This window comes from Carlito syrichta, unplaced genomic scaffold (assembly GCF_000164805.1).
Source record: "Carlito syrichta isolate Samal-C Ts95f unplaced genomic scaffold, Tarsius_syrichta-2.0.1 Scaffold304359, whole genome shotgun sequence".
NCBI lineage: Eukaryota > Metazoa > Chordata > Mammalia > Primates > Tarsiidae > Carlito > Carlito syrichta.
The window spans coordinates 76,038-100,009 of NW_007248455.1; the positions used below are offsets into that span (position 1 = coordinate 76,038).

A 23,972-nucleotide genomic window follows, 5' to 3' on the forward strand; every position below is an offset into this window, starting at 1 on the left:
TTTGAATGAAAGATCATGATTCTAGGACATTTTGGAGGAAAAAAAAAACTGCCTTAAGACTTATGTAAAAAAGAAAACAAACCTCCACAATTTGAATGAATATGGAGTTTTAAAATTGCATTTCTGTGGCATTTTGGGAAAAAAATTATGAAGCATTCATGTCCACGACCTCCCTTCTCCCCACCCCTAAGATTTAGCAAATTTGGATTATTTTTTTACGTCCTTTTGGGGAAAAAAATGTGGCATGTAATTATGTCCAAAATTACACTTCTGGAAAGTTTGGATGAAAAAAATTTGCATTAGACTTCTATCCAAAAAAACCCCACTTTTGGGAAGAAAAAAGCTGGCATAGGGCTGATTTGCAAAAACAAACAAAACAAAAAAACAGCAACCAAACAAACAAAAGAACCTTCTGCATTTTGGAGTAAATTTGGATGTTTAAAAAAACCATGTTTGGGGGCCATTTTGGAAGAAAATCTGGCATAGGACTTATGTCTGCTAAACCTTGTTAGTACATTTTAAGAAAAAATAATATTTCCTGTCCATTTACAAAGAACAATCTGGCACAGAGATTACTGCCTCCAAAAATCACAATTTAAGGAGATTTGGATGAAATATCACATCTATAGGTTACTCTGGAAGACAATTTTGACATAGGAATTATATCCAAAAAAATTTAACTATTTGAGCCAATTTGATCACATTTCCAGGCCTTTTAGAAGAAAAGTCTTGCACGGGATTTACATCCAAAAGGTCCTAAGATTTGAGTGAAATTGGCTAAGAAATCACATTTTCTGCATATTTAGAAGAAAATTCTGGTGTAGACTTAGTTCCAATAAGACCTCAAATTTGAGCAGATTTGTATGAAAATATCACATTTCCAGAGAATCTGAGGTGAAATATCCAGCATATGATTTTTCTAGGTCGTTTTTAGAAAAATCTATCACAAGAATTTTTTCTGAAAGTCCATAAGACTTGGTAAATTAGATGAAAAATCCTATTTTCAAAACAATTTTGGAAGAAAAATAGGGTGCAGTATTACATCCAGAAAATTCTATCATGCAAGTTTGGATGAAAAACTGCCTTTCTGGTCCATTTTAGAAGAAAATTTTGCTGTTAGACTTGGTTTTTTTGTTTGTTTTTTAAACACACTAATTATTTGACTACTGTAGTTTCATAGTACATTTTGAAATTGGGAAGTACTAAGTTCTCCAACTTTGATCTTTCAAAAATATGTTCTTTTATTGCCTGCCTCTTTAACCTAAAGCTTAGCACACTGGACATAGAGTTCTTGCACTGTTTCTTCTTGTCCCCTCCCAAGTGATTAATCCTGGAGATCTTCTCATCTAAGTACATAGTTATGTTTCTCATTCCTTGTTATGGCAGCATATTGTTCTATTCGTGCATGACTGACTTACTTAATCAGTTCCTCTACTAAATACATTTTTCTTGGCTATTATTTGAAATCACTACTGCACTGAAGAACTGACATAAATCATTTTGCACATTAATATGGATAGCTATTGGATAAATTCCTTTAAGTGGGCTTATGGGCTCAAAGGGAATATACATTTTTAATTTTGATAGATATTACCAAGTTGTCCACTGTAAGACTTTGCCATTGCGTATTCCCAAGACTAATGTATAAGTGTTACTTGTCTCCAGTCTACAAGACTGTTTTCAATTTTTGTGATTTTGGCTAATCTGACGGGGCAAGGGTGTAAATGATATCTCTCTGTGGTTTTCCTTTGTATCCTTACTAATGTCAAGGATATTTCTGTTCTAATATTTAGTATTTTCTGTTGCATTGTTTGTCTTGTGTTTTGGATGAAGGAGTAGGTTGCCTTGCAGAATTTTTTGTGTAGACAAGTCTGACTTCACTATGACTTTGAGACTTTGAGTTATAGTTAGAAAGTCAGACCTGGGTTATAAAGGCGTTGCGATTATCCATTGCTGTATAACAGACAGTCCTAAAATGTAGGGCTTAAAGCAACAACATTATCATCATCATCCAACACAGTTCTACAGGTTGACTTAGTTCAGCTGAATGGTTCTCATTTGAGGTCCCTCACATGATTGTAGATGTCAGTCAGAGTTTCAGTTATCTGAAGGACTGACTGGACAGAACATCTGAGATGGGTTGTTCACACGACGAGTTGACGCTCACTGATGGCTGACTCAGCTGCGAGTGAAGACCAAAATGCCTCCATGGCTTCTCCATGTGGCTTGGAGTTTTCAGTTTGGCAGCAGGGTTTGAAAAGCAGAAGCTGTAAGGCTCCTTATAAACTCTTCCCAGAAGTCGTGTATCACCTCTGATACACTCTTTTGATCAAGCCAGTCACTAAGGCTGGCCCAGCTTCATGGGGAGGGTCACATGACTCCAGCGCATGATATAGAGGGTGCCAAAGAAAAAAGTATACAATTTTAAGAAAGGAAAATACTGTATTAAAGTTGTAATACTCAATATATACTGATACCAAAAGATTAATAAAGTCACGACTGACTTCTGCAATTAAAAGCGTGGTTTCCATCAGTGTCTAGACACTTCTGATGATGGTGAACGACTGCAGGACTTGTTGCTGTATGAGGCTTCCTGGGTTTTCCTTTGTGTACATCACACACAGGACCATGCAGCTCAGACTTATCACGAATGTAGGCGTGATGTATTGGATGTCTGCAGATTTACTCTTCCATTTCCATGAAAAATGGCCTGTGTTTGTAGTAGATTTCTCAACCTACTTCTCCACCCATAAAAAGGTAGAGGGTTTGCTCTTCTTTTCAGACCAAAATGGTTTTTCTATGACAAATGTTTATGGGTTTCTCTTGTTGAAGTTCATTCCACTAGCCAAAACCATATTCATAAAACTTCTAGACATACCCCTCTCTGGTTTGGGCTGAGTGTCAAGGTGCTATGATACCCTTAAAATTCAGAAACCAGCCGGGCTCGGTGGCTCAGCCTGTAATCCCACGCCTTTGGGAGGCTGAGGTGAGTGGATTGCCTGAGTCCGCGAGTTTGAAACCCGCCTGGGCAGCGAGACCTCGTCTCTACAATAAATCTAAAAATCAGCCGGGCATGGTAGCGCGTGACTGTAATTCCGGCTACTCGGAAGGCTAAGGCAGAAGGATCGCCGGAGTCCAGCGGGTCGAGGCTGCGGTGGCCGGGAGTGGCCGCTGCACTCCAGTCTGGGAGACAGAGTGAGACTCCAACTCAAAAAAAAAAAAAAACAAAATTCAGAAACCATTTTGTGCATAGTCTAGGAATCACACAAATAAAGAGAACCACACGGTCTTAAAAAAGGGTTGTTCCCTTGAGATGTCTACCCTGAGGACCACTTATTTTGAGCAAAATCAATTTGGACTGAAACACAATGGAGGTGTGGTTAACTATCTTTAAATAGGGTTAGATATCACTAGCTCTGTGACTGGAGAACTACTGAGGGTGTGTGTCTGAGGGCACTTAGACCAGTGACCTGATTGACTGGCATGGGCACTGGGTCCAGGTATAGGTTGCTGAGGAGCATGATTGAAAGCCCTAAACCCTGGTATTACAGGATTGATTTGCAAGTGTGGCTTCAAGGGTCTTACCCCTATTATTGGAGGGCTGAGGAAGACACACAGTTGGAGACTGTCCATATGTGGGCATGTGTCACTTAACACCAGGGATATAGTCTGAGAAATCCTTAGGCAATTTCATAGTTCATAAACATCATAGAGTATACTTAGGCAAACTTAGATGGTATAGCCTCCTACACACCTAGGCTGTATGGTGTAGCCTAGTGTTCCTAGGCTACAAACCTGGACAGCGTGTGACTGTACTGTATAGTGCATGCAATGAGAACACAATGGTTAAGTATTTGTGTATCTAAACATAGAAAAGTTATGATAAAATAGTATAAAAGATAAAAAGTAGACTTTATAAACACTATACACTTAAGCAACACTAAATTTATTTCAAATATTTTCCTTTAATAATAAATTAATCTTAGCCTACTGTAATTTTTTTCATACATTTAAAAACTTTTTGACTCTGGAAATAACAGCTTAAAACATAAACAGTATACAACTGTACAAAAGTTTTTTTATATCCTTGTTCTATAAGCATTTTTGTTTTAAATTATTGATTGTTAAAAACTAAGATACAAACAGACACATTACCCGAGGCCTATATGGGGTCAGGATCATCAGTGTTACCATCTTCCACCTCCACATGTTTTCTGACTGGAAGGTCACTAGGTGACCAGCTTCATTATAACTGTATGGGACCACTGTCATATCTGATCCACCTTTGACTGAAACATTGTTATGTGGGACTGGAATGCTGGGGACAGTGCGTTGGTGAGAGGCCCCCAGATGGGAGGACCAGGGACTAAAGCCTGAGAAAAGGAACACAGATTAGTCAGGGAAACAACACAGATGTTTAAAAGCTCCAAGGAGAGAAGCAGGAAGAGGAGCTGTCAGAGCCAAGGGAAGAGGGTGGCTGCAGATGGGACTGGACCAGAAGCCACATCTTCTGGAAGATTCTGTGTCCTCACTTGAAATCTCTATATACAGCTCCTAGATTATCTCCTCATACAAAAGACCACACTTTCCAATAAATATACAATCGATTAGGTTCCTATGTTTCCTAAGGAAGTGAATTCTTGTTGAACAGTGGACTTAAGAGTTCCAGATATCTGGGTCACTGCTAATTCTCTGTCTTTAGGGATGAGTGAATGAGACAGAGTCAAGGTTACAGATTTGTAAGAGGCAAAGTTTATTAGAACAAAAGGCCACAAAACCTGGAGAAGACAGTGGAGAAAGTAAACAAGTCAAACGTCCTTTGACCATTAAGGAATGTATGTTTCTTCTCCACTTCATAACAGTAAAAATTCTGATGGTCAGCTCTTGCCACCGTCTGCACTTTCAGAGGGTGTAGAGCATACTGCCCCACAAAGGCCTCAGCATCGGTCGGGAAGGGTGGTCTGTGGTGGACAGACTTGACCTTCCTGTGTCAGGTAAGATGAGACTTCAGGCTAAAGCCCTGTCCACATGTCTTGCATACACAGGGCTTCTTGCCCTTGTGTGACATCTGATGTAAGGCGAGGTGAGACTTTTGGATAAAACCTTAGCTGCACTCTCGGCACACGCAAGGCTTCTCCTTGGAGTGGAGCTGTGTATGATTAAGGCCGACTTGTTGCCAAAGCCGAGTTCACACTGCCTGCTCATATAGGGCTACTCCCTGGCATGCTTCCTCTTGTGCTGGATGAGGCCGACCTGCTGGATGAAGCCACACCTGCACTCCCAGCACATGTATGGCTTCTCCCGAGTGCATCCTCTGGTGTGTGACCAGGTTGAACTTTTGGTTGAAGTCACACATGCACTCCTGGCACACGTATGGCTTCTCCCCTGAGTACATCCTCTGGTGTGTGACCAGGTAGGACTTCTGCCTGAAGCCACGCCTGCAGTCCTTGCACACGATGGGCTTCTCCCCTGAGTGTATGTTCTGGTGTGTCTTGAGGTATAATTTCCAGCTGAAGCCTTGCCCACACACCCCGCACACACACTGCTTCTCCCCCATGTGTGCCCACCTGTGGGAATTGAGGATGGAATTCTGGCTAAAGCTGTGTCCACACACTCCGCACACATAGGGCTTCTCCTTCGAGTGTGTCCTCTGGTGGTTCACGAGAGTTGTCCTCTGCCTGAAGCACTACCCACACTCCTTGGAGGCATAAGTCTTCTCCCCCGAGTGTGTCTTCTGGTGGGAGATGAGTTTGGACCTGTCTCTGAAGCCCAAGCCACGGTCACCGCACACAATGGTCTTCTCCTCTAAGTGTGTCCTCTGGTGTCTGACGACAGTCGACTTCCGGCTGAAACCCTTGCCACACTCCCGGCACACATAGGGCTTCTCCCCCGAGTGTGTCCTCTGGTGGAAGATGAGGTGGGACTTCTGTCTGAAACCACGCCCGCAATCACTGCAGGTGTAGGGCTTCTCGCCTGAGTGTGTCCGCTCGTGGATGATGAGTGTAGACTTCCAGATGAAGCCCCGCCCACACTCACTGCACATGTAGGGCTTCTTGCCCGAGTGTGTCCGCTCGTGGATGAGGAGCATGGACTTACAGTTGAAGCCCCGCCCACACTCCCCACACACGAGGGGCTTCTCACCAGAGTGTGCCTTCTGGTGTCTGTCGAGGTTCTTCTTGAGAGTGAAGCCCTTCTCACACACCCTGCACACATAGGGCTTCTCCCTTGAGTGCATCCTCTGGTGTGCGACCAGGTTGGACTTCTGCCTGAAGCCACGCCCACAGTCCTTGCACACGATGGGCTTCTCCCCTGAGTGTATGTTCTGATGTGTCTTGAGGTATGACTTCCGGCTGAAACCTCGCCCACATACCCCGCACACACACTGCTTCTCCCCCGTGTGTGTCCGCCTGTGGGAATTGAGGGTGGAATTCTGGCTAAAGCTGTGCCCACACACTCCACACACGTAGGGCTTCTCCTTCGAGTGTGTCCTCTGGTGGTTGACGAGGGTTGTCCTCTGCCTGAAGCACCGCCCACACTCCTTGCAAGTATAAGGCTTCTCCCCCGAATGTATCCTCTGGTGGGAGATGAGTTTGGACTTGTCTCTGAAGCCCAGGCCACAGTCACTGCACACTATCGTCTTCTCCTCCAAGTGTGTCCTCTGGTGTCTGACAACAGCCGACTTCTGGCTGAAGCCCTTGCCACACTCCTGGCATGCATAGGGCTTCTCCCCCGAGTGTGTCCTCTGGTGGGAGATGAGGTTGGACCTGTCACTGAAGCCCAGGCCACAGTCACGGCACATGATGGTCTTCTCCTCCAAGTGTGTCCTCTGGTGTTTAATGACAGATGCCTTCATGCTGAAGCCCTTGCCACACTCCCGGCACACATAGGGCTTCTCCCCCGAGTGTGTCCTCCGGTGTATGATGAGGTTGGACTTCTGTCTGAAGCCACGCCCGCACTCACTACACACATAGGGCTTCTCGCCCGAGTGTGTTCGCTCATGGACGATGAGCGTGGACTTCCAGTTGAAGCCCCGCCCGCACTCCCTGCACATGTAGGGCTTCTCACCTGAGTGTGTCCGCTGGTGGATGATGAGCGCGTACTTCCAGTTGAAGCCCTGCCCACATTCCCCACACACGAAGGGCTTCTCACCAGAGTGGGCCTTCTGGTGTCTGGCGAGGCTCTTCTTGAGACTGAAGCCCTTCTCACAGACCCCACACACATAGGGCTTCTCCCCTGAGTGGATCCGCTGGTGACTGAGCAGGTTTGTCATTTTGCTGAAGCTCGGGCCGTACTCTCCACAGTTGACTGCTCCAAATCCCAAGACCTCTATCTTCGTCAGCAATTTGTCTGTTTCCTGCGGGCTCCCTGTCTGGGCTGCACTGGCTTCTGTCTCCACCCCTCTGAGGCCATTCCGGGAGCTGACTGGTGGCCTTGGCGGTGGCCTGGAGAACGCCCCTAGCGTCCTTTTCTTTGTCCTGCCCAACAAAGGCTTGGCATCGTCGCTGTTTTGGCCTTTTGCTTTGTCACTCCAGGAAATTCCACCAGTGGCCTGCTGCTGCTTTTCCTGGTACCCTGGGCATGGGTCCCCTGGCTGGACTTGACTCTCCGCACACAGGCACGTGAAAAGCCAGGGGGGATGGTTACACGGCACATGCTGCATGGGGAGCTTCTGACTGGAGATATCAGCAGGGCAGAAAGGATGAAGGTAGAGTTCTGGTTCTGGTTCTGGTTCTGCTGCAGAGAGAAAGTCTGGGTCAGAACTGAGTTCTCGGTGGGGTGGCCCAAGCACTCTGCCTAGTCTGACTGGGAGGCTCGATCCCCTGGTCTTCAAAATGCTCACAACTCAAGTGCTCCCAACCAAGACTTCCTTCACATGCCCTATTGTCCAGCCACCACTACTTTGTACCTCTTCTATTATAATCCAGAAAACCTACTCAGATCTTCAGAAAAAAAACTAAGGAAACAGAAAATGCTACATTATCTAGATAAGTATAAAAAGACTATTTTAAAACTATTTTTCTCTTAATTAAAAAAATACAGAAGTGTTTAAAACAAGTATTTTTTCTTTTTTTTGAGTTGGAGTCTCACTCTGTTGCCCAGACTGGCATGCAGTGGTATGCTCCCGGCCACCGCAACCTCGACCTGCTGGGCTCCTGCGATCCTTCTGCCTCAGCCTTTCAGGTAGCTGGAACTACAGGCGTGTGCTACCACACCCGGCTAATTTTTTATTTATTGTAGAGATGAGGTCTCACCAAGTTGCCTGGGTGGGCCTCAAACCTGCGGGATCAGGCAATCTGCTCACCATGGCCTCCCAAAGTGCTGGGATTACAGGTTGAGCCATTGAACCCGGCCTAAAACAAGTATTTTAACACTGTATTTAGAAGTGTGTCATACAAATGACAACTACAGCGTGAAGGATGCTGGGAGGAAAGGATAACTGGGACTATGCAGTGGCAATGCCCTTACGTTTTACTATAAGTGGTGCCCGAATTAAGCAAAATATAAAAAGCTATAGCTATACATTATACTCCCTTAGAGCAGAGGTCAGTCAATTTTATCTTAAAGACAGTAAATGGTTTATAGGCTTTGAGGGCAAAATCGAGGATGTTATATATTTATATAACCACCCCAAAATGTAAAAGCCATGCTTAGCTCATGGCCTTTTAGAATTCTGTTTCGATGTCTCAGCGGGCTTTTTGACTTTCCTTCTGCCCAGTGGTCTTGCCCTCTTTCTCTAGCTCACTCGGTTTTTTTCTGTGTTCTTGCTGATCTTTTTTAAAAACAGTGACAAGAAAGAAGGCAATCGTTGTGGAAGAAAATGGAGTGAACTAGGGAAGACAAACCCAATGGGAAGAGGAAAGGAGAGAGACAAGAGCTACCAGGAAAGCCCCTCACCCGAATGAAGAAGAAAATCTGCAAGGTCGTGCCAGGCAGTCTGAACAGCAGCCTAGGAGGTCAAGAACCTGACCAGTGCCTCCTCTGTGTCCCATTTGCCAGTGTTCTCTGACTCACCCGGGCAGGTGGCTAGTGGACATTTTCTCTTCTCTCTCCAGGTCACTTTCTCTTGTTCCAGCAGGGTGATGAGTTTTGGTTTAGAAAATGGAATTCCTGCTCACAAGGAAAGAAAACAAAATTACTAAAGGTCATAGGTTCCAGGGTCCATTCAAGAATTCGGAGTCAAACTGGGTGAGGAACTTAAAGGTGGTACGAAGAAGAGTAGGGATGGTGAACTCAGACAAGTACACACTGAGTCAACTCCATGCTGGTGACACATCTCTCATCTGAAAGAAGATAATTTCAAGGAGAGCCTAAGGCTGGGTGCTCATGTCTGTAAACCCAGCACTTTGGGAGACCAAGGTGGGAGGACTGCTTGAGTCCAGGAGTTTGAGACCAGACTGGGCAACATAGTGAGACCTCATCTCTAACAAAAAAAGAGCCTCAGCCTGGGGGAAAAGGCTTACAAACAGAACATCACACAAACATACACACATGTGCACACACAAATAGACCCATTTTCAACTCTACAAAATCAGACCTTCCCTAGGAAATAGAGAACAAGATGTCTTCGCTTTTGAGTTCAACCCAATGGCCAAGTCAGAAAGCATGATGGCCGCTTCAAGCACAGCATACGATTTCCGGCAGAAAGAAATGTGAGTCCTGAGAGGTACCACACCTACCTAGCGAGACCAGATTACTGTAGTTCTCCAACATCACCTCCCTGTACAGGGTCCTCTGGGCAGGGCTCAGCAGCCTCCACTCCTCCTGGGTGAAATCCACAGCCACATCCATGAATGCCATGTGTGCCTGTAACACAAAACCCAGCTCTGCTCACCAGGAGCCCGCCATGCCCATGGCTCATGGCAGGGGGCAAGGAGAAGGCTGCCTTGGTCGATGAGGTGTCTAGAGACTGCCTTTGACAGTGACCCTGTTTTCATGTGTTCTAAGACCTTTAAACCCATTTCTATCCAGCCAGGAACTATAAATCCAAGGTAATTTTAAATTCCCTTCTAATTTCAAGTACCTTTTTTTTCTTTGAGTTAGAGTCTCACCCTGTTGCCCAGTCTGGAATGCAGTGGCACAAACACAGCTACCACAGCCTCTGGTGATCCTTCTGCCTCAGTCTTCCAAGTAGCTAGGACTACAGGTGTGCACCACTACACCCAGCTAATTTTTTGATTTCTTGTAGAGACAAGGTTTTGTCATGTTCCCCAGGCTGGTCTCAAACTCCTGGGCCCAAGCAATCCTCTCACCATAGCCTCCCAAAGTGCTGGGATTCCAGGTATGGGCCACTGTGTCAACCTCATATCCCTTTCTATATATTCTATAGCTGTTTTCTTTATGGTTACCAAGGGGATTACATTTAAATCAGGGAATCACAAAACTCTAATTTGAATATATCAGCTTAACTTCAATAACATACAAAAGCTCTTTTTCTATTCCATCTACAGCTCTATTCCATCTCCATTCAGTTACTGATGTCACAAAATCACATCTTTATGCAATGTGTAGTTAAAAAAAAAAAACAACACTAATTTTTAAAATGCAGTAGTCTCCTAAGTCATGTAGAAAACAATAAGTGAAGTTACAAAAAAAGTTATAATAATGCTAGCTTATATTATCACCTATGCATTCATCTTTAACAGATAATTTCATTTTAACTATTTAGTGTCCATTCATTTCAATTTTTAAGACACTCATTAGTATTCCTTGGAGGGCAAGTTTGGTGGTAATAATCTCCATCAGCTTTTGGTTACCTGAGAATATCTTAATTTCTTCCACAGTGTTGAAGGGTGGTTTTGCCAGATATAGGATTCTTGGTTGATAAGTCTGTTTTTTGTTTTTTTTTCTTTTGGCACTTTGAACATATCAATCCCCTGACTGCTGGTCTCTGAGATTTCTGAGAAATCTGCTGATAATTTTATCGAGAACCCTTTGCATGTAATGAGTTGCTTTTATCTTGTTGCTTTCAAAATTCTCTTGTCACCTTTGGCTTTTGATGCTTTCATTATATTGTGTCTAAGTGAGGGTCTGTGAGTTTTTCTTGTAGTTCATTAAGCTACTTGAATATTCAAGTATTTTGTCAAATTTGTTAAGTTTTGGCCATTATTTCTTCAAATAACCTCTCTCTTCCCTTTGTCCCTCGTCTTCAGTATCCCACAATATACAGTTGATCTACTTGATGGTGTTGACAGGTCCTATAGGGTCTGTTCTCTTTCATCTTTTTCCTCTGTGTTCCTCAGACTGAATAATTTCAATTTTCTATCTTTAGAACTCTTCTAATGAATTTTTCATTTCAGATATTATACTCTTCAGCTCCAAAATTTATTTTTGGGTTTATGTTTAGGTTTTCTATTTCTTTATTTATATTTTCATTTTGTCTTTATACTGTTTTCTTGAGTTTCTCCACATCTTCCTTTAGATCTTTAAGACAGTTATTTTAAAGTCTTTGTCTAGTACGTCTGGCTTTTCTCAGGGATGTTTCCTATTGATGTTTTTTCTCCTTAACTTTCTCATTTCTTTGTATGTCTTGTGATTTTTATTGAAAATTGGACATTTAATGCTTTTAATGGGGCAACCTGGAAGTCAGAGCTTCCCTTTTGCTTGCATTTTTGCTTTCTATTTTTACTTAAATTTCCTCAAGACAGGGTGTCTCACTCTGTCACCCAGGCTGAAGTGCAGTAGAATGATCACAGCTCACCACAGCCTTAAACTCCTGGGCTCAAATGACCATCCTGTCTCAGCCTCTGGAGGACCTAGGACTACAGGCATGTGCCACCATGCCTGACTGATTTTTCTTTTCCCTTCCTTTTTTTTTTTGTAGAGACAGGGTCTTGTTTTGTTGCCCAGGCTGATCTTAAATTCCTGGCCTCAAGTGATCCTCCTGCCTAAGCTTCCCAAAGTGCTGGGATTACAGGCATGAGCCACCATATCTGATGGTATTTTTGTTTTTTTAAAAAAGATGTAGTGTGTCTCTATGCTAAGAATAATCCTGAGGGATAAGCTTAAGGTCTTCTCAGGTGTTTTCTGAGTCTATGCCTTTCCACAGGTATGCATAATGACCTTCTATGTTCCCCCCTTATATGCTGTTTCCTTTGAATGTCCTACTTAAATGCCTGGCTCTCAAAAGGGATGAAAGAAAAATAAAAGTGAGGTAAGTGACGAGGCTCTGGTTCCTTAAATCCCCTAAAGTCATTTCAACCAGTAGAGGTTGCAACAATGCTGGACCATAAGAAACAGCAATTAGCAATCAAAACACAGATCCTCAATATTTGGAGTCAAGATCCTTATTGCCCACCCTGTCTCCCAACACCATATGCAAGCTGCTCAAGAAATACATGCATGGTTTCCTGTCATAGGGCTGACAGAGTGGCAGACAGTAGCTGCTACTGCACTAAGAGCTGAAATTCAGTATAATTTACCCTTTGTGTCTTTCCCTGGAATCTGCACAACTCCAAAGTTCAACTAGACTCCAGAGTTCCAAAACAGGAACATCAGACAGATTCTGCTAGTATAATTTTCTAGGTGGTCAGATAGAATCTTGGATCTTCCTACTCCAGTATCATGATGAACTCTCAGCCAGTAGAAGTTTAGAAGCTGAACAAAAAAATGTGGACTCTATCCTGCACTGTAGAATTGTGTGTCATTTAGAGTTAACCAGTAGGTGAATAACCGAGTCACAGGTTGAACAAAGATGCCGAGGGAGGACTTCTGTTAAGATGATTCACATATCCAGAATTGGAGTTGAACTCTTTTAGGTGCCAATAATGCAGTCAGGGCACAAAAAGGGAATGTATCATCCTGTGACAGTCAGTATGGAGACAGGAAACACTCACCATTCCCCTGGCTCTCCAGGACCCTGTGGCCTTTTTCTGGTCTCCCTAAAGAAGGGTGATATCTCAGAAGGTAGATCTGGGTAAGGAAAACAGAAATGAGAGGTGTCAGGTGAACGTGCTCTCCCCATGAGTGAGGCAGGGCCCACTACTCTCTAACCTCACAACTGGTGGAAGAGCAGCACAATGGAGAATGTAGAAAGCAAAGTAAAGGCACTCCCTGGAAACATCAAGATAAAGGGGAAAACAGGCAAGAGAAGGAAATTCAGAGCCTTGCAAAACAAAAGTGAATAATAAAAAGGATACACAACCTATCTTTCCCTTGCAATTCAGTAAAAAAACCATACTTTGCTACACTAATAAGTTTTCTTGAGCTAGAAAAAAAGTCTCAAAAATACTAGAGTCTGACAGTTGCTACAGAAATGAAGAGATGTAAACAATCAAACAATATGTATATAAAGAGAAAATGAGAATTCAAACAATTTAGCTAAATAAAATTTCACTCCTCAAAAAATAATGACAAGGAAAAGACAAACAATAACTCCAAGCTAAATTAAATATCTAAGCATAAATTTAGAAATACAAGATTTCATCTTGAATTAAAAATTCAAAAACCAAGAGTAAAAATGAACAAAAAAGTGAAGCAAAATGAAATCTGAGTGAACTTCCGAAAGAAATAAAGAAAAATACAGTATTATATGAGAAATGAATACTAAATCACAAGATAGCCAAGAAGAATAAATGGAAAGGAAAACATCATGGGTACTTAAAAATAGCTGGAAAGCAATGTAAGAGAATAAAAATACGTAAGTAAAAAGAATCAGAAAGAAAGAGGTTAGAAGGAAAAACAGATGAAGAAATAACATTCATATAGTTCCTGAAGAAGACAAACAATGAAAGAGAACTACTATTTAAAAGTATAATGGAAGAAAACATTTCAAAAATAGATGATCTGAATCTAAATATGATAGGGCCCACAAGGAACCAGGCATGGTAACTCATGGATTTATGATCACTGCTTTGAGAGGTAAAGATGGGAGAATGACTTGAGGCCTGAATTTCAAAACCAGACTGAGAAAAATAGCAAGATTCCATCTCTACAAAAAATTTTTAAAACTTAGCTGGGTATGGCTGCATGTACCTATATTCCTAGCTACTAGGGAGGCTGAGGTGGGAGGACTGCTTGAGCCCATGAGTTTGAGGTTGTAGTATGATTACACCACACTACACTGCAGCCTGAGTCACAGAGAGAGACCTTGTCTCTTAAAAAAAAAAAAAAAAAGAATCTACAAAGATATGAGAGAAAAACTGACCCATACCCACCAGCTCCAAGATATCTACTAGAAAAAGTATTACCCTTCGAAGAACAACAACAAAAATCCTAAGTATCTCTAAGCATAAAGTATGAGACTTCCATCAGATTTTTCAAAGTTATCATTCAGCCATTGCATTTTGCTGGTAATAATGTAAAAAGGTGCATACACAAAACAATATGGTTGTCCTCAAAAAAATTTAGAATAGAATTGTCATGGCTCACCAGTTCCACCTCTGGCTATATATGCAAATGAACTTTCACATTTGTGTAACCCTAGACCCTAACCCTAACATGTACATTCACGTTTATAGCAGCATTAGTCACAATAGCCAAAAGGAAGAGTCAACCCAATAGATGAAGAGAAAATGAATATATACATAATGGTATCTTATTCAGTTTTAGAAAGGAAAGATTCTGACACAAGACACAACATGGATGAACCATGAAGACATTAGGTTAAGGTGAAATAAACCAGAAATAAAAAGGCAGATACTATCTGATTCCGTTTATGTGAGATACCCACAATAGTCAACTTCACAGAAAAGAGAAAGGAGAATGGTGCTCGAGTGGGCTAGGGAGAAGGGAGAATGGAGGGTTAATATTTAATGAGTATGGAGTTTCAGTTTTGAAAGATGAAAAATTTCTGGAGATGGATGGCAGTGATGGTTACATAACCACGTGAATGTACTTAATGCCACTGACCTGCACACTTAAAAATGATTAAAATGGTAAATTTGATGTTATGTGTATGTACCACAATTTAAAAATATCTACCCCCCCCAAAAAAAATCATTCAAAGCAAGACACAATAGGAAACTTCAGAAAAAAACTGATGATGAGCATTTAATATACATAACTGTAGATCTGGCACTAAAGAAGAGAGGTAGAAAATATATGCTAACATTATACAGCTGTGTGTCCTGATAAGGTGGAAATGCCCTAATATAGGAGAAAAGGGGAGAAAAAAGTAGAAAGAGTTGGCTGCATGCTATATGGGCAATAGGTGGGAACTAAAGAAAAAAGACAAAATGAGATTCTGGAATTTCTAAAAAATGATGATGAAAACACTACATACATATGGAGTTTAATTAGAACAGTGAGATAAAGGAAATTATAGCCTTAAAAACTTTTATAAATAAAAATGAAAGAATCCTAATAAATTAATTAAATTCTCAGCTGAAAGAACTAGTAAACTAAAGTAACCCAAAAGAAAGCACAAAGAAGGAAGTAATAAAGATGAAAGCAGAAACTAATGCACAGACAATGGTAGGTCTAATAAGTCAAATTCCAGTTTCCCAAAAAAATATTTAAAAAGTAAGTATTAGCTAACGATTGAGAAGAGAGGAAGCATGAATATTCAAAAAAAGAAATGACCAAAGGAGAAACAACTACTGAATCACCAGAAAGCATTTGTTAAAAAGCCACGTAAGACTATTTTGAAGACCTCTATACAAATAAATTTGTAGACCTAATGAAGTGAGTAACTTTTAAGGAAATACAATTTACCAAAATTGACCCAAGAGAGTCACAAGTAAATTTCACCAAACCTTCAAACCAGATAGTCCCAACGTTCCAAATACTATCCCAGAGAACTAAAAAATTAAGGAAAAAGTCATTTCTCCTTTAATAAAGCAAGTACAACAGTGGTACTTAACTTGACGACAGTTCCAAAAAAAAGAAAATTATAAACTAATTATCACTTGCAAAAATACTGAAGCAAAATTATAAAATATTAGTGAAGAGACTCCAACTGCCTCCTTATATGCTGTGATATTCTTTAATAAAAGTCAATATAGATTCCTCAAAAAAAATCAAGAATAAAGGATTGATGGATTATAAAACCTTTTATTTTGAACTAATTTTAGACCTACAAAGAAGTTACAAAAATATCAATTCCCATATACTCTTAACTCACCTCTTAAATGTTAATATCCTAGAAAACCAAAGTACAATAATCAAACCCAAAAAATAAACATTGACACAATGCCATTAACCAAACTAAAGACCTTCATTAAATTTCTCCAGTGTTTCCACTAATGTACTTTTTCTGGTCCAGGATCCAACTGAGGCTTCCACGCTGTATTTAGTTGTCATGTATCTTTATTCTTCTCCAATCTGTGACAGATCCTGTCTTTTCTTGTCTTTCATGAACTTGATGCTTTTGAAGAGTAGCCCTCAATTTTGGATTGTCTGATATTTTGTAATGGTAAGAATGAGGTCATTTCATTTTCAGTTAGAATATCTCCAGTGCTGTGATGCTGTGTCATTTTCAGTACACCATATCAATGACTCCATGCATGATGTTCGTAACTCATTACTGGTGATGTTAACCTTGATCTTGATCACTTGGGTAAGGTAGTATCTGCTGGGTTTCTCCATGTAAAGTCACTATATTTCCCTTTATAATTAACACATATCTTGGGAGATATCCTTTGAGAGTATGCAAATATCCTATTTCTATTCAAACTTCCACCCACTAATTTTAGCATGCATCTGTGGAACCTGTGTGCAACATTTATTACTGTGGTGTTTACCAAATAACAATGTTCTATTTGCTTCCTGCTTTAAACATTAGGAACTCCTTTAGGTTGGCCTTGCTCCTGCTTTAACCAAGAAATGTGACCCAGTTGACACTGTTCTGGTTACAGGCTTAAATTATTTATTTTTAAATAAAGTTTATTAGTGAGAAAAAGAGAAAGAAGGAGTTCATGGCAGAAAGACCTGCCATGGGCAGGTGTAAGTCTTATGGCTAGACAGCTTTCACTCTCAGGAGCCTCCAGACACCACATAATAAGTTCAACTCTCTTGCTGGGGAGACCACACAGAGAGGTGGAGGCTCTAATGCTACATGTTGAGAGAAAGGCCTGGCTTTCCCAGCTAACTCCAGCCTTCCAGCCAATCCACTAAAGCACCAAATACGTGAGGGAAGCATCTTGCACGTTCCAATCCAAATAAGTCCCCGGATGACTGCTGCCACTGCAAGATGTATACCTCACATAGAGTAAAGGCTGGCTAGCTGATGCAGGAAACCTAAGGAATTGTGAGAGATTAAAGTAGGATGCTCTTCTAAGCCACTAAACTTTAGGGTGTTTTGTTGTGCCACAATCAATAATCAGAACCCCTTCTGACATGCTATGTCATCTTTCTGTTCCGTTTTTTTAATGACAGAAGCATCTTCCTGTTATCGATGGGACTCAGATCCCTCTGGTTGCTGTACTGATGAACATACCTTAGGAGGACACAGGCAGCAAAGAGATTGCTCGAAGGCTATGATCATCCAGGTTGAGATGGTGGTCTGTAGCACAGTGAAAGCAGCAGGGCTGGAGATGGTTAGAGTCTAGATTTGTTTAGTGGATGAGGCTTAAGAGCAAGAATGAAATTGAGAATGACTCCAAGCTTCTGAGCCTGAGCAATCTGAAGGAAGGCATTACCATGTCTCTTCCTTTTTGAAGCTAAACTTGAAAAAATTACCTATTCTCACTTGGCTGAAGCATTTTCAGGGGAGGTAATCAGAGTCTGTTGCTAGACACATTAGATTTGGGATGCCCATGAGACATTCAAGTAGAAATGTGAAGAACACAGGAGACTGGGATGTAGAGTTGAAGCCCAGAGATCTAGGCTGAGACTACAGACAGATGGCATTTAAAGCCTTGAAAGTAGATGGGACCACCAAGGAAAACACACAACTGGAGAAGACAAGAGGCCTAAGAATTGAACTAGGGCCTTCCACAATGGAAGTTGAGAAGAAGAGAAGCCAGCAAAGGAGATAGAGGAGAAACAGCCTATGGGGTAGGAGGAAAATCAGGAAGACCTGAAACCAACAGCAGCCATGTGGAAGGATATACGAAGAAGGAAGAAGAGGAAGAAGTAAGCAACTAGATAAAAACCACTGAGAACTGGCTGTGACTTTTAGCTACAGGGACAACACTGGTGACCATGACAAGAATATTTTTCAGTGGGCAGAACTGAAAAAGCCTTATTGGAATTTTTAAAAGACAATGGATGAATGGCAGTGGAGCCAGCAGACAGAGATCATTTTTTCAAGGAGCTTAGCTCTAAAGGGAAGGAAAGACAGGCAAGAAGTTGGAAAAGAGTCAGGAATGGGAAGAAGAAGGAATCAAAGAGAATGCACAGGTGGGATCGAGAGGATGCAGCCTCTAAATGGGAGCTAAGTCTGGAAACAGCAGGGATGCAAGGAAAACTCAGAGGCCCAGCTTATATCAAGTTATAAAGCTGCTCACACAGATCAGCAAGGTCAGAAGAAACGGGAGGAGAAGCCGGTGGAGACAGGGCAAACCATCAGGCGGTTTCCAGATACTTCTCCCTCTCCTGCCTGCCTCTGACCAGGGCTGTTCTGACTGGAAGGAGAAATGGCATTTTTTAAACAACTGGGAAAAAATTGAATATGGATTGAGTATTAAAGATATTACTAAGCTATTCATTTTGTTGAGTGTAACAGTGAAATTGAGGTTACATTAAAACAAGTCATCTTTATGTGTTAGATACTTTTGAAATGATATAACTGGGATTTGCTACAAACTACTCTAGCAGGAACGAGTAAATAAGGACGTTGGAAGTTACAAGAACAGGATGTTGGCAACTTCACAGCACCTGACAAGCCCTGAGAATGAGTATCTGAAAAAATCTTTATAGAAGTAATGTAGGGACAAGAATAGAGGTATACGGAATGAGAGAGAGTACAAGCTTTGAAAAATATTCCCTGAGAAAACTGTCACCCTTAGAACAGGCCTATTTTCCTGGGAGAACTAGCTAGGGTTGATCCCTTGATGGGACATTGTAGAACACAGATGTCAAATTAGCAAAGGAACTCCCCTTCATGGTTCAAAATGCACACCTACCTGAAGCTGGGCTTTCAGGAGTCCTGGAGTCTCCGCTTTCCCCAGAAGGCAGTCCTCTCTGGACAGGCAGGGGCCAAAGGAGGCAGAACAAGAATAATAAAGGTTCAGGAAAATCAATGGAAACCCTCAAGCTTCAGCAGGGTAGTGCCTCCTCTTCCTTAATGATATCAGGAGTTGACCTGCCACAGAAGAAAAAAACTGTGGGTAGCTTCCTGGGAAGAGTTGGGATACAGGTTGAGAACAAAGCCTGCCCTGACATGCTTTTGACAGTGAATATGAGGTGATCCTCTCTGTGCTTCTATTATTAATAATGGAAGGTAATGTTTACAGAGCAGGTGGCATACGCCAGAGACTGTGCCAGGAACTGTGAGTTTTACCTCATTCTATCCTTACAACAAACCAATAAAGTAGATGGTACTATCCTAATTTTACTGATGAGAAAACTGAGGGACAGTGAGTTCAGCCTCTTGCCCAAGGTGATACAACTATAAAGTGACAGGGCCGAGGAAATCTAGCTGTGGAGACCATGATCTTAAACAGTAAGGGCAGTGACGGTGAACCTCTGTGAGTTGAAATGATTCTGCTTGTGTTCACTTTGAGATTAATAAAGGTTGGTCATGAAGTGACAGCTGTTGGATCTGGGTGATGGACATGTGATCTGTGGAATTTTGTCTACTTCTGGCTGTTTGAAATTTCTCTACAATAAAAAAATCAAATGGGATTTAAAATCCCAAAGCCATACCAGAGAGGTGAGAATCTGATTCTTGTGACAGATGACGGTCTCTGGGACCTTTGAAAAACCTGTCCACTAGGACCCAGACTGACCTCCTTCTTCCAAGGACCGAGACCAGGGGCGACTACCCGAATTGAGACCCTAAGTCGTGCCAACATAGTCACCCCAGATTCTGTCCACCTAGGGATCGTTTGGCCAAGATAGCCTGCCCCTCACCTCAATCTTCCAAAGCTGAGGGGGTAACTGGGCCCAAAAAAGACTAGCCCCCAAATGGCCAGAAGCTCAGAGATGCATGGCCCCAAGGAAGGTCACCACACTACTGAAATGTCTGTAAAACCAATATGTCTGTATAACCGATAATAACCTTGTTTGACATAAGCAACTAAATCTTCCATTTTAGTTGCATGCCTGCTGCCCATATGCAGCCCCTCCCACATGTAACCAGAACTGCTCTGAGCCCCTGAGCTGTAACTTCCCCCTTTTCTTAGAAATCCCCTTCCCCCTATATCCTGTTAAGCAAACAGCAGCTGGCCCATGGCCAAACAAAGCAAGCAAGTATCCGCAAATTTTTCCATCCCTGACTCTGACCCCTCCCTGAAATATAAACTGTAATTGCGAAAGTTGTGGTTTTGCCTATAAAAGCCTCCTGCTTGCTTTGCTCAGGGATCAAGAAGTTTTTAGTGGTGTTAGCCCACTCTCGGCTGCCGGCTATTAGAGGTCTCAAATCTGACTCTCTGCGCATTGGCTATTACTTTCTTGCACTCTAGTCACAACAGTTGGAGGACCCAGCAGAATCAATCGCCAAACTTGGGAGGCAGCCCCGCTCGGCTCTCCCTGGCTCGATGGAGATGTTATATGGGAGATGCCCCCTGACTTGTCACAAGGCCCCATAACCTCGTCAAGTTTGGAGTGGGTTGACGTGACTGCTGTCTTCCCTTCACTAAATCTGAGTCCACCTGCACTCTCCGGAGAGGTAAGAATCTGTTTATCCTGTTTCTTCTGTTTATGGCCATAATTCTGTCAGGGAGGTCGGAGCCTCATGAGGTTGCTCCTTAGGCTCTGTTCAGTGACCCAAGACGTTGGTAGAACAGAGTCTCAGTTTAATATTTCTGTTTGGATATCTCCTTGATGTCTGTATGCTTATGCAGTTTCTGGACCTGTCGTCCTTGGCCTCTTTTCTGACTTTGGGCAATGAGGGCAGTCCTTGGCCTCTTTCCTGGATCTGCCTGATTGCCCTCATTGCCCAAAGTCAGAAAAGCCTAAGTCAGTTCTCGTCTTGCCCTCCACTGGGGAGGCAGAAAATGACTCGGACTGAGGAGGGCAGGGTTCTTTTTCCTTAGGCCCCCAAGAGCCCATAGTAACCACTGCTATTGGAGGCCACCCCGTCTAACTCTTGGTGGACACCAGGACAGAAGTGTCGGTCCTAAAATCATCATTAGGGTCTGTATCTGATAAACAGATTTTTGTTCAAGGGGCAACAGGCGGTCACAAACTGCAAGCTTACCTCTGACTGAACAGTTGACTCGTTTCTAATGGCTCCTGACTACCCATACCCCCTTATGGGCTGTGATTTGCTTCAAAAACTAACATTTGATAATGTTATTGACTGTTCCGCTTTCCAAAGAATACCTCCTAGTTTCTTCATATTCTCCCATAGAAAATGTCTTGTCAAGCTTACTACTACAGTTACAATGGGAGTTTCCTTCAGTCTGGGTGGAAACCACCCAGGATTGGCGAAGCATCACCCTCCAGTCTGTTAGGTCTGTTGGCGTCAGCCACTCCTGTTCACGTTCATCGATACCCTATGAGTTTGTAGACTCAGAAAGGAATTGTTCCCCATATTAAAGGGCTTTTAGCTGCTGACATTCTAACGCCCTGTCAATCTGCTTGGAGTACTCTGTTCTTACCAGTTAAAAAGGCAGGAACATCTGATTACTGGCCTGTTCAGGACTTAAGAGAGGTCAATAAGTGGGCTGAAGCGATCCATTCTACTGTCCCCAACCCATACACTTTGCTCAGCCTGCGTCCTCCTCAACACCAGGTGTACACTGTGTTGGACTTAACGGATGCCTTCTTTTCCATTCCTTTGTTCCCTGCCAGTCAACCCATTTTTGCTTTTGAATGGACAGATCCTGACTCGGGAGATACTAGTCAACTAACTTGGACTCGGTTGCCACAGGGATTCAAAAATTCTCCGACTCTTTTTGGGGAAGTCTTGCAACGGATTTGTCAGGGTTTCGTACCTTGCACCCTGAATGTACTTTATTCCAGTATGTAGATGACTTCCTGCTCATGGTTGCAGACTTGGATACTTGTTTAAAAGGTACTAAGGCTCCCTTACAGCTTCTTCAAGACCTGAGCTACCATGTCTTGGCTAAAAAGGCACAGCTCTGCTCAATTGAAGTTTCCTACCTGGGATACCGGCAGAAAAAGGGTAACCGAGCCCTGACATCGGCCCAGAAAGAAGTCATCCTTTGGATTCCCACACCAACAACAAAGAAACAGGTATGAGAATTCCTGGGGGTGGCGGGGTATTGCCAACTATGGATTCTGAGATTTGCTGAAATTGCCAAGCCCCTGTATACAGCTACTGCAAGGAACCAGCCCCTAAAATGGACTGCTACCAAGGAACAAGCATTCCAACAGTTAAAGATGGCTCCTACCCAAGCGCCGGCTTTAGCCCTCCCAGATGTCACCAAACCTTTCCACTTGTTCATTCATGAACAAAGGGGAATTGCAAAGGGGGTCCTCACTCAAACCTTAGGACCCTGGAGAAGACTGGTAGCTTACCTGTCAAAGAGACTGGACCCAGTGGCCTCCAGCTGGCCCTCTTGTCTCTGGGCCACTGCAGCCATGGCCATACTAGTTAAAAAGCAGATAAATTGACTTTCAGCCAAAGCCCAGCTTTGACTGCTCCCCATGCTGTCAAGACTCTACTACAGGGAGCCTCCGCCTGCTGGATGTCAAATACCCATATCACCAATATCAAAGCCTCCTACTTGACCAACTCAGACTAACTTTCTCTCCTACCCAATGCCTCAGTCTGGCTACCCTACTCCCCGCTGATAATCCAGAAACGCCAATGCTTGACTGCGAAGACATGATGGATATCTCTCAGGCCAGTTGCTCTGATCTTCAGGACACTCCCTTAAGCCAGACTGATGCTGTCCTGTTCACGGATGGCAACAGTCTGGTAATAGGAGGAGTCTGCAAGGCTGGTGCTGCGGTAACCATGGCTCATGATGTGATCTGGTCACAGTCTCTGCCCAATGGCACGTCAGCTCAAAAGGCTCAGTTAATTGCCTTACCTCAGGCCCTATGCTGGGGAGCAGGGAAATGGATAAACATCTTCACTGACAGCTGATATGCTTTTGCTACTCTCCATGTGCATGCTATGATCTGCAAGGAACGAGGATTTCTGACTGCAGCAGGTAAGACTATAAAAAACAAGGAGGAAATCTTAACCCTTTTAGAGGCCATATGGCTCTCTAAGGAAGTAGTTGTCATTCATTGCAGGGGACACCAGAAGTTGGACACTCCAGAAGCAACTGGAAATCATCTAGCAGACCAAGCGGCTTGGGCAGCAGCAAAACTTCCAGTTGAGCCCCTGGCAATCCTGCTAACTAAGACTTTTCCAGTCCCTTCTCTTCCACAGCCCACCTACACTCAAGAAGAAGAAAGACAAGCAGAACAAGTGGGGGCTCACAAAGATCCTACCTACCGGATGGTGGGTCAAGGATTCCAAGATCATCCTGCTGAAGTTCGTGGATATACTCTGGTAAAACAATTGCTTCTACCACCCACTTGGGAGGTACCAAAATGACTGAACTGCTAAATCGCTTTTATCATATCAATGACTTGAAATACATGGCCACTAAGACAGCCACTATGTGCCTGGCTTGTACCCAAGTTAATGCTAAACAGGGTCCGAAACCAACCATCAGCATCAGGCCCAAGGATTTAACCCCGGAGAAAAATGGGAGGTGGACTTTACTGAAATAAAGGCTCGCTATGTGGGCTACAACTACCTACTAGTGTTTATAGATACTTTTTCTGGATGGGTGGAGGCCTTTGCCACCAAAAACAAAACCGCACTTACAGTTACAGGGTATTTGTTAAACGAAATTATTCCCAGGTTTGGGATCCCTCTCTCTATTGGCTCTGACAATGGCCCTGCCTTACCTCATCCATCATTCAACTGGTCAGTAAAGCATTAAACATCGACAAGAAATTAC

The 23,972-nt window shown here is 42.8% G+C and overlaps 1 protein-coding gene across 1 annotated transcript; it reads right to left on the reverse strand.

Moving 5' to 3' along the window:
- Positions 1 to 4,729: 4,729 nt before the first annotated feature.
- LOC103262157 (zinc finger protein 133-like) lies at positions 4,730 to 19,086 on the reverse strand. Its single transcript, XM_021713233.1, is given in 9 exon segments — positions 4,730 to 5,148; positions 5,151 to 5,256; positions 5,834 to 6,007; positions 6,251 to 6,545; positions 6,714 to 7,065; positions 7,150 to 7,734; positions 9,013 to 9,108; positions 9,678 to 9,804; positions 19,005 to 19,086. Coding segments are annotated over 8 exon segments (2,121 nt in total). The 5' UTR covers positions 9,799 to 9,804; positions 19,005 to 19,086; the 3' UTR covers positions 4,730 to 4,756.
- Positions 19,087 to 23,972: the final 4,886 nt, after the last annotated feature.